This window comes from Acanthopagrus latus, chromosome 15 (assembly GCF_904848185.1).
Source record: "Acanthopagrus latus isolate v.2019 chromosome 15, fAcaLat1.1, whole genome shotgun sequence".
NCBI classification, from domain to species: Eukaryota; Metazoa; Chordata; class Actinopteri; order Spariformes; family Sparidae; genus Acanthopagrus; species Acanthopagrus latus.
The window spans coordinates 6,813,208-6,823,379 of NC_051053.1; the positions used below are offsets into that span (position 1 = coordinate 6,813,208).

A 10,172-nucleotide genomic window follows, 5' to 3' on the forward strand; every position below is an offset into this window, starting at 1 on the left:
TTTACCCTGTAGTGTCGCTGCGTTATCACCAAACAGCCCAAATACATCTATTTCATTTCACTTATCTCACATTATTTGCGTCTTTTTTTTGTAATGTTTACCTGGATGCCAATCAAGGTGGATCAGTGTGTGCCCTCCCCCAGCAGCCTGCGGGCTCCGGCCATGCCACACAACTCTGGGTGTCAAAGGCTGGCAAGTCCAATCAGTTAAGGACTCAGCCGAGGCACTTCATTTGTGAATTATGTTTTTATTTTCCCATCAAGTGTGGCCGCAGCGTATACTCCTTTGGGATGAGGGTGTAGTGTTTTCGGTAAGGCATGATTAATGCGCGCTGTCTTGTGCAGCCCCGGCCGGATGGTGCAACATCTCCACGGTCGATTGACCCTCTCTGACTCATGCAGCACACAGTCGGAGCGCAGCATAGGCCTACGCATGACTCTCTGCAAACACACTCAGCGTTCACCTTAAAGCCATCTGGCTGAGTCAGTAAAAGTGAGTTTTTTGCAATACCCAAATTAAAAAATTTTTTTTTTTAAAAAAAGTCAACTGTCTCTCGCCGCCTTTCTTTGCATGGAGCACACACGCTGCAAGTTATTCGCCGAGCTGTCACGCCGTCTGTGCCCAGCCTGCGGCTTCTTAATCTCTTAAATACACACACTGACACACTCTCCGCACACGTGCGAAAGGCCCGTAAACCTCATGTAAAGAACGTGCTCTCTCCAGGTGCTGTGTTGAGTTTCATGATCAATAAAGACGTCCCATAAATAAAATGAATACCTACTAAAAACGTCAGAGCCTCGGCCGCGCTGCTCACACGTCCAGATAAGCTACCCTCTCTCGTTGGGCTTTGTATAGGTTCAGGATTCCTTTCTGCTCTGTCTGGACGCTTAAAATGGACTGTTCCTGGCAGTCATGGAGGAGGGGGGCCAGCAGCATATAGATCATCCTGCGGTCATTGCTGTGAGCTACAAACGAGATGCTGCCTGATTTTGTACATTCAGAGTGAAACATTTTGTAAAATGAAATTAGGATTAGTGAGTTCACATTTCTGTGTAGACACATTTAATTTGATTCTATGCTCAACTAGAGGATGTCATTTACATTATCCAATAAAGGGACACCTTTAACCCACAGTGCTGTGATTTTTAGGGACTGTATGAAAATTACTCAGGCAGGTGAAGGTATTAAATCCTAAATTTTCATTTTCTATAATAAGTGTTATTTTATTTTAAACATACCCTTGAATAGGAAAAAAAAAAAAACTGCAACAACCTCCCCATTTATCTCACAATAAAGAGTGTTTGCCCTACATCATTCATTATTGCAGGCAGTATATAAAACATTAAAGATTATGGGAATAAAAATGATAAGAGGCAGGATAAGTGATCTCAGATTCACGTCGAACAAATGGAGTTCTTTCTTGATGTGACTCATGAGAAAGTGAAGGAGGCAGAAATAACATTCACTGCGATAATTCCCTGAGAACAGAGACAGAGCTGCTGTCCTCTGTACATCGCAAATTGTGATTTTTGACCCACTGTGCACACCGTAACAATTATTTGTTGTAGAGCTGTAGGGGTGTGTGTCAGGCCCCTAAAAAAAAAAAAAAAGAAAGAAAAAAAAAAGACTTTCACTGTCTTACCAAACATGTCAGACTAGCCTCCCCTCAGCAAACTGAACTCTTCTTCTGACCCCCATTTTCATTTGTGTACAGTCCCTTATTAGTTCTGTTATTCAAAAAAAACAACACAAAATAGAACATAAGACTATGATGGACCAACCAAGCAAGTCAGAGAAAAAAAAGTCTGCACAAGTCAAAAGTATTTCGCCTTTAAATGATTATTTGTGTTGCAAATCATTACAAATCGATAACCACACTCACATCTCGGTCTGAAGTGCCAAAGATTTTTTTTTTTTCCTCACACAGTAATAATCTAATCAGCCGACATGTGATGGTGTCTGATGGTGTCTAAATGTGGCACCTCACAGTGATGATCCTTTACATCTCTGAACCCCAGAGAGCAGGCCGAGCTCTGAAACTGTCCTGCTTTAGAGAAAGAAAAAGGGAGGCTACACTGGCTCTAGATTTAAGATGAACCACAACCAGAGTAGGAAACAAAACCGTACAATCTCCAAAGTTACCGTCATCCAAAACAGCTGCCAACACTTTGAGTCTCTCTGAAGGCGCTTCAGCGCATCCCTCCACACGGCATGCTGTTCATGCGCCACGGCTGGCACCAGTAGTGCAGGTACGGGTGGTACTGGAAGCCCTGGTACGGAGGCACAGTCAGTGGGAGGTGTAATCCACTCGCCTGGTGATAGTGCGTCTGACTGTCCCTCACCAGCACCTTCACCGCGACTTTCTTTGGTTCCGAAAGCTCGACCGCCACGTGGCGCCGTTTGGTTTTATATCTCCGGTTCTGGAACCAGATTTTCACCTGAGTCTCCGTGAGTCTCAGAGACTCCGCCAGTTCGGCCCGTTCGGGCCCCGAGAGGTACCGCTGCGCGTTGAAGCGGCGCTCCAGCTCGTAGACCTGTGCGTGAGAGAAGGCCGCTCTGGAGCGCTTTTTGGTGCCCGGCCTGCACTGCCGCTCATCGGATGAACAGCTGGCCGACTCCCCGCTGCGGTGATATCCATCCTCCGTCTTCTGCCGCTCGTCCCGCTGCTCACAGTGTGCTTTCTGGCCTGCACCGCCAAGGAAAGACAAACATAAAAAAAATAAACATAAACGTGTGTTTTCTCTGACAAGGCGGTCAGAAGCATACAAGCTGCTGACTGGATGGTCACTTTAACAGGTTGCCTGTGAGTTTTTCATCCTTGGTACCTTTTTGCCATCACTGTGTTTCAGCCTGACCTTCACCTTCACTTCCACATGACAAGTGTCTGCTGTTTACTGGCCTGTTCATGTCAGACTGTAACCTGAATGACTGGCCCTTGGATTCATTCAAAGAATCCTGGACTTTTTATTGCGAAAAAATAAATACGTGTAATCTCTGTAGATTCTGCTGATAATATTCCATCTCATCATTTTTCTGTTGAGAATTAAATACATGTTTTAACCGGGAAAAATGGCACAAACATGCCATCGAGTTAAAACAAATGTACTGTTTCCAAATCAGTTTTTGTCTCTCCCTTACTCTTTTTTATTTTATTTTATTTTTTTGGTTCACTTTGTCTCATTTCAAGATGCCCGATTTGTGAAAAATATAATCTGACGCGGGAAACAAACGAAATTGACAGTTTATTCTCAGGTGTGTTGCGATGTAAAGATTCGTTCGTAAATTTCGTTCTCGCCAACCAAAGAGGACCTTCTCACCTTGGTCTCTGTGCTCGCTCTCCTCTCTTGTGGACTCCTCGCTGCAGGTATCAGACAGGCTGGGATAAGCAGGAAGTCTCCCCGACTGGATGCGATCCTCCTCCGCGCCCTGGTGAGACGGATCGGGGTCCTCGGCGCGGCTGTTGCGCTTCGGTGCGCAGTGCCCCTCTGCACTCCTCCCACCGGGCTTCCCCCTGGCATCACGTCCGGTGAGGATGTCTTGGATGGAGAAGGGCGAAAAACTTAATGTCATGATTAGAATAAGGTCGCGGGTATTTCCTGCACTCTGGCACGCGCTTTATTGCGAGGCATCAAGGTCTGCAGCTCGAACGCGCAAGTCCTCACTGATTCGATCACTGCTTAATTGCTCTGATTTAATTGTGGTGAACTAAGTCCGGTCCGCTGACGAACGGCACACATCAGGAACTGTCAAGTCTATTACAATCCTCTCAGCAGTTGCGGCGCCAGTTAACCTTTGATAGGCTGTTTCCTCCGCCTGGTCCCTCCTCCGCACCGCCCAGCTCCACGCTGTGCTCCGGTCTCTGCGCTCTGATTGAGGACGAGGGACGCTGATTTTTTTCACACGAGCTTTCTCACCTTGGCGAGGTGATTATATTATACACTCTATTAACTTACAAGGAATTTACAAGGAATTGAGGCTCAGTAGCTGCAGTTGTCAGAGCGTTTATGTGAAGACGAGAAGAGTAATGAGACGCTGTTGAATTTTTTGTTGATGACTCAGGGTGGAACTTCTTTACTATTCTTGTAAAATAGATCCGTGTCGGTCACTGTGTTTTTACCAAATCTTAATTATATGCGAACTGAAAGAAGTCAATCCGGTGCGTAAAAGTTCTCGAAACGTGCGTAAAACTAAGTTCGATGCATGGTTTTAAATGCCACATTCTTTTTTTGCGCACAACATTGATTTTAGCTTCCACTTTATTCGACACTGCGCTCACGGGACTGAAGTAGCTCTGAAAATGGCGACATTTTTCTTTAGTCCATTACAAAATCTTAAAAGAATTTTCGAAGCCATGGCGCCTTGACCTAAAGAGAAATCATCTTAGTGTGAAGCGAGAACTTCCAGCCAGGCTGCTCAAACAGGTGAGTAGCGCCGCCGTGTGGTCGTGATGCCTCGTTTCCAAAGTTAAGAGGGGTGCGTAAAAATGGGAACTGCGCCCACGCTCCCACCCATTTCTCCCTCTCTCTCTCTCTCTCTCTCTCTCTCTCCCTCTCTCTCTACTCCCCCCCCCCCCCTCCTTTCGCACAACACACGCACATGCATTACACAATCAGCAAGCCTAGCCTTCATCGAGGAGACGCGATGACAGACGCAGTGATCTGCCGCCTCTGTTTTGTTGTGTTTTCTTCCTCTGACTAAACAGAGAAATCTCTCGGAGCGCGAATCAGCTCCAGGGCGTCAAAACATGTCCGGATTGGAAACATGGAAGTCCACACATGTGTTCAGACCTCGACATGTCATCGCCACAGTAATTAAATGTAACTTTTTTTTTTTTTTTTAAATGCGGCAGGGGGGAATTTATGTCAATGCTTAATCTGCATTCTATCGCAGACAGTGTTATGGTTGGTTAACATTTCTGAATGAAGCCGCTCCTTCACTCATTCAGCCTTCTTGATTTACCTGCTTAGTTGTTTCCTCGTGAACACACACACACACACACACACACACACACACACACACACACACACACACACACACACACACACACACACACACACACACACGCCATCATCATCTGAATCAGTCCTCTTTAGTAATTGAAACCCTGCGTGTGCTAAAGAGCAATCACTGAAAGTGTGTCTCCTGGCGGCGATCCATGAGAGAAAGGAATTATCTTTGTGTTACACAGAAAATACAAATTCCAATCAAGTCAGCCAATTTTAGTTTTTATTGCGTAAAACCAAAAGTTTGCCTAGAAGGTGTCTGCACCCTGCACAAACCGTCTAGACCCCTCCACGTTAAATTTTATTATTATTATTATTTTTTTCCCAGAAGGCTACATCATTTTGTTTGATACTGATCAACATAGTTAAGTTTTTTTCTTTTCTTTAAGAAGCTCAATGGAAAGAAAACCTGTTCTCATCCACCTGATGCCACCTAAATGGGGAGACCTAATGGGAGAGCCTTCTCCTCCAGCCTCTCCCCGCACTCTTCCTTCTCTATATTTGGGCCCCGCGTCTTTTGTGCGCTCCTTGAGTGGTTGCCATTAGAGACTTTGTTTTGAGAAACTCCACGCCTTGTTCAGCGATGAGCCGAGCTGCTATCTTTGGAAGCGCAAGATAGCGATCGCAGCGCCTGTCAGAGCAGCCGTGTCCAGGCCGCGTCCTCAGGCATCGCCGTCCTGTCGCCAACTCTATTTACACTAGTGACTGTGCAGCACTTAGAGCTGACACCAGGTATGTCCCACTACCGGCAGCGCAGTAGCCAGGGGAAGTGGCCAGCGAGGCTATCGGAGGAGACAAACACTTTGTTTACGTTGCCATTCATCTCCATTAATAGTGTCTCCATGCCTCCGAGGTGGAGGTGTTTGTTTAAGTGCATCTGCAATCAGCGGTGTGTGTGTGTGTGTGTGTGTGTGTGTGTGTGTGTGTGTGTGTGTGTGTGTGTGTGTGTGTGTCTGAAAATAGGGGTAGTTATTATATGAATATAATGTTTTTAAATTATTTTAAAAATACCCACATAATATATAATTAAACCCAGTATTGTTCCTTTATTTATTTGAAGAACATATGAAGCCATTTAAAAAAAAAAAAAAAAAAGAGGATGATATATTTCAGTGTCACGCGTTTAAAAAAAAAAAAAAAAAGACAAAATAGAAACCTTTCCAAAAATATTTATCATCCAAAGCTGTGTGAGTGTATTCGCTCTGTGGGTCCCGAGGATGCTGGCTGTCTGGTTAGTGTCCATCTCTGAATCCTGACCGGACATTAGCTCGCCTCTAAATTCTCTCTGTTTCTGGTTCTCGTCTCGGGACAAAGTCTACCGCGAGCTTTCTCACAAGGAACAGGGGGAAAAAAAAGGAAAAGAAAATGCTCGCTTGGCCTGAGAAACGATTTGAGATGATGAGAAACTACAAGTGTTTGCATGAGGAGTAAACTCTCCATTTATTCATTCGAGTTTCCTGCCCAGATTAATAGGAATGTTGGAATGCGACAGGGTTAGAAACGTCCCCCTTTTTTTAATAAATGGATGTAAACACACACGCACGCACGCACGCACACACACACACACACACACACACACACACACACACACAATAGGACAATAGTCACTTGTGTCATTCTGTTTTTTTAAACATCATTTAATTTCACCATCGGGTATCATCTCCGTCGACATTGTAACTTGAGCGTAAAAAAACCCAAAACGTCTCCATTACGCACACGCTCCCGTTTAATTCAGCTCACACAGGCACACAGGCCGCTATTCAGTCTCACAAAGAGTGAAAACAACAACTAACGCCGTTCAAATAGAAAGTGGAAGAAGAGATAAAAAAAAAGCATAATACTATTTTAAGATTGCATCATCCAGCAGTTGCGGTTCACGTTGTTACCTTCTCGCAAATTATGGGCCGAGTCAGACCAATGACCTGCGTTTATTATGGGCTCTATACAGTACGCGTAGAAACGTATGGTTGTGTGGAACCTTCCATAGAGTGTCCCTTTATTTTCACATCTGTGTTTGAACCACAATCAGCCAGATTACGCACAGTCTTTAATCGGCAACATTCAATCCAACAGTAAAACATCCAACAACACTTCTGTGGCTCAGAGGAAAACGCGCATAATACGTGATTTGCATCTCAGTCGGCGGGTTATTGTTTCCTCGTGCGGCCTGCCCTCACCGGCCTACACTCTCTGTCACGTCGCAGAGTTCTAACTTGTGCTTTCCTTTCGCATTAGTGGATCAGGTTCACATGCTTTTGAGTCCGTTCAGCCGTCCCAGGGTCTCCCTCAGCAGTGCGTAAAAGCCGCGCTACCATGCCCGGATGCCCTGCAGCGTTCCCTGGCAGGGTGTGACGACCGGTCCTTGGGGCGCCTGGCTTTGCGTCTGTGCGCCAAGATTACCCAAATTCATGTTCATAAAAGCGTTGGCAGCGGTGTTGCTGGGCGGCAGAGCAGGTAAACTAGAGTAAGTACAGGAGTAGGAGTTAGTGTACACGGAGTTGTTGTAGCTGTAGGCTGGATAGCTGTTGTAGCTGTACGGGTTTGGAGCTGCGACCGTGTAAGAGGGGTTATAGTTCTGGGATCCAGTCAGACAAGGCCTCCCGTCCCGGACCAGCACGGGCACAGCCACCCTCCTGGGCGGAGGCGGTGGGTGGTGGTGGTGGTGGTGGTGGTGGTGCCCCGCCATCTCCAGCGTCTTGTCCTGCCGCTGCCTCTTGCATTTGTACCTCCTGTTCTGGAACCAGATCTTGACCTGGGTGGAGGTGAGCTTCAGGGAGCTGGCCAGGTGCTCTCTCTCCGGGGCGGACAGGTAGCGCTGCTGCTTGAAGCGCCGCTCCAGCTCGAACACCTGAGCCTGGGAGAAGAGGACGCGGGGTTTCCTCCTGGTCCTCTGCTGCTTGGTGGCGGTTCTGTCCGAGTCTGGCTCCTCGCAGTCAGCGCGCAGCGGCCCGCAGCTCTCTGCGAGGAGAACAGAGTGTACATCAAAACTGAAACAGGACGCGTTCATGTTTTTATATGTTTAACCAAATGCTGCATGACTTTCTCAGGCCATAACGTCATGATATAATAATAGTATAGTAATATAGTAATGTTTTAAATCCCGGTTTTTTCTCGAGGCAAAACAGGTTTTCCACCGCAAAGTAACTTTCTGCAGATTTAATAAATACACCAATAATTCACACTATTTTTTTTCTCCACAATACTGACTTTTAAAAACTGTAAATATGCAGAATTTACCTATTTAAAAACTTAGAAACAACTGAAAGTGTACTGGATTGGCTGTTGAGTTTAAAGTATATTTATTGGGAAATGAATCAAAATGGGGTTTCACAGAGGATCCGATTGGAAAAGTAAATTAGGGAAAAAAAAATTATCAAAAATAAAAATCAATATTTGTCAAATCTACCCGTGATATTCGTGATTACACCTTGATAATTAAAGCTGATGCTAAATATACATTTTAGATTGAGAATTTCTGACGATTTAATCCACATTCATTTGGCTAAATCTCAACACGAGTAAGCCATGAAAGGTTTGGCGCATTTGCACCTGAGTGTTCGTTCATTAATGCGAATGTTCGTCGTGAATAAATCAGTGCGCATGTAAACAGCGCAGTGGTACCTGCGGGCATCGCGCACAGCCAAGTGGCACACCAGCAGCACCCTGAGAGAACAGTGCTCCTTTTTTTCTCGTGGGCCTTTATTGTGCACTGTGTGACACTGGCTAAATATAACATTTAGGGTTCTAAATGATGAGGTCACCGCAGGAAAAAAAAAGAAGCAATTAAACGCCTAAATGTGCCCATGATTTTATTCGAAATGTAACTTTTGTTACTTGTTAAAAAAAATCATTCTAGTGGAGCATCGAGGACGCAGCTCCTCAGTGTGTGTTTTACAGTCATTTATTCATAAATCAGCAAATGATATGAGTCAGTTAACAGTAAGTATGTCTTCAGAATGATCTATTAAAGCTTAATGAGCCCACGCGTCTCTGTCCATGCTCTTCTCTTGTATGATTACCAATAAAAGCGACAGCGCTCATCATCCTCGCTAGTTTTTGGATGAGCCGCCGGGGGACCGTGTACTCACTGCTGTCCTGCTCCTCCTGCTCGGTCTCCAGCCGGAGCTCCGCGGGGAGGTTCTGGCCGCCGAACATCTCCAGCGGCACACCGGACTCCCCCAGCCGCTCCTGCACCGCCAGCGTGTTGAGGTACGACATCCTCTCCTCGCTCTCCGACACGACGGAGCTGATGGGACTCGGGCTGTCCCTCCCGGCCAGCATGCAGGAGGGCGGCGAGCGGGAGCCGAGCGGTTTGCTCGGGAAAGCTCCGGGCTGCGACAGCGCGCCGGAGAGACCGAAGCAGGAGATGAACTGCAGCTGGTGCTGCTGGGACTGCTGCTGCAGCTCTAACTTCAGGATGTCCTTCACAGAAAAAGGCGTGGTGGAAGAAGTTACAAGCGGGCTGGGAAGCATTATTACCACCTACGGCGAGATGACAGATAACAGGTAGTCAGCGGGCCCGAAGCTGCGCCGAGTTGTCTCCGGACGGCGCGTAAAAGAGGAACACAGCCCGTGCGTAAGCGTGGAGGATGGTGACGAGCTGCTTGTTTTTCATGCGGACCGTGCGGGACTGGCTGTCTGTCAGCTGTGACATCCCTCTGCTGGGTCCGCAGCTGGAGGGAAGGACAGAGGTCGGTCCTGTTTGGTCGGCTGAATTCAGATGGAGAAAGAGCCGGGTCGACCGAGGTGCCGTCCTCTCCCTTTCTGTGATGTCGGAGGAGGGACCTGGTCCCTCTCTCTCTCTCTCTCTCTCTCTCTCTCTCTCTCTCTCTCTCTCTCTCTCTCTCCCCCCGTAGGTGTGTGTGTGTAAGTGTGTGTGTGTCAGGAAGACATAAAGGCCTAATCTATGAAATAACACCGACCCCCCCTCAGACTGTTAAACGTGTTAAAGGTAAGGACATTTTTACTACACGCTTTGCGTCTCCCGAGCAGAAAACGGGTTAACGCCAGAGCGTTTTATTTTTGCGTAATTAAAACTACTTAAACACCAATAACTGACAATTGCGTGGCTCGGGTTCGGAGCATTTATCATCTCCTCGGCTCCGCTGAGCGGTCCCACGACTTCACAGCTCTTCCCATCATCACTACGCGTGGTTTCGAGATTGCGCG

The 10,172-nt window shown here is 46.7% G+C and overlaps 2 protein-coding genes across 2 annotated transcripts; both read right to left on the bottom strand.

The window, feature by feature from the left end:
* Positions 1-1,814: 1,814 nt before the first annotated feature.
* On the bottom strand, positions 1,815-3,981 carry nkx3.3 (NK3 homeobox 3). The gene is made up of 2 exons (XM_037124796.1): positions 3,318-3,981; positions 1,815-2,686 (listed from the first exon to the last, which is right to left on the bottom strand). Exons 1-2 carry the CDS (start codon positions 3,568-3,570, stop codon positions 2,190-2,192), a joined length of 750 nt encoding a protein of 249 aa, XP_036980691.1. The 5' UTR covers positions 3,571-3,981; the 3' UTR covers positions 1,815-2,189.
* Positions 3,982-6,912: 2,931 nt separating this feature from the next.
* nkx2.3 (NK2 homeobox 3) lies at positions 6,913-9,760 on the bottom strand. The gene is made up of 2 exons (XM_037124795.1): positions 9,092-9,760; positions 6,913-7,961 (listed from the first exon to the last, which is right to left on the bottom strand). The coding sequence occupies exons 1-2, from the start codon at positions 9,474-9,476 to the stop codon at positions 7,312-7,314; spliced, it is 1,035 nt and encodes a 344-aa protein (XP_036980690.1). The 5' UTR covers positions 9,477-9,760; the 3' UTR covers positions 6,913-7,311.
* Between the last annotated feature and the right edge of the window lie 412 nt (positions 9,761-10,172).

Bases quoted from the DNA above. Each gene is read 5' to 3' on its own strand.
- nkx3.3 (XM_037124796.1), bottom strand. From the start codon at position 3,570: ATGACATTAAGTTTTTCGCCCTTCTCCATCCAAGACATCCTCACCGGA. The intron at 2,687-3,317 runs GTGAGAAGGTCC...TTGGCGGTGCAG, and splicing joins GAGCGAGCACAGAGACCAAG to GCCAGAAAGCACACTGTGAG.
- nkx2.3 (XM_037124795.1), bottom strand. From the start codon at position 9,476: ATGCTTCCCAGCCCGCTTGTAACTTCTTCCACCACGCCTTTTTCTGTG. The intron at 7,962-9,091 runs GTGAGTACACGG...TTCTCCTCGCAG, and splicing joins GCAGGAGGAGCAGGACAGCA to AGAGCTGCGGGCCGCTGCGC.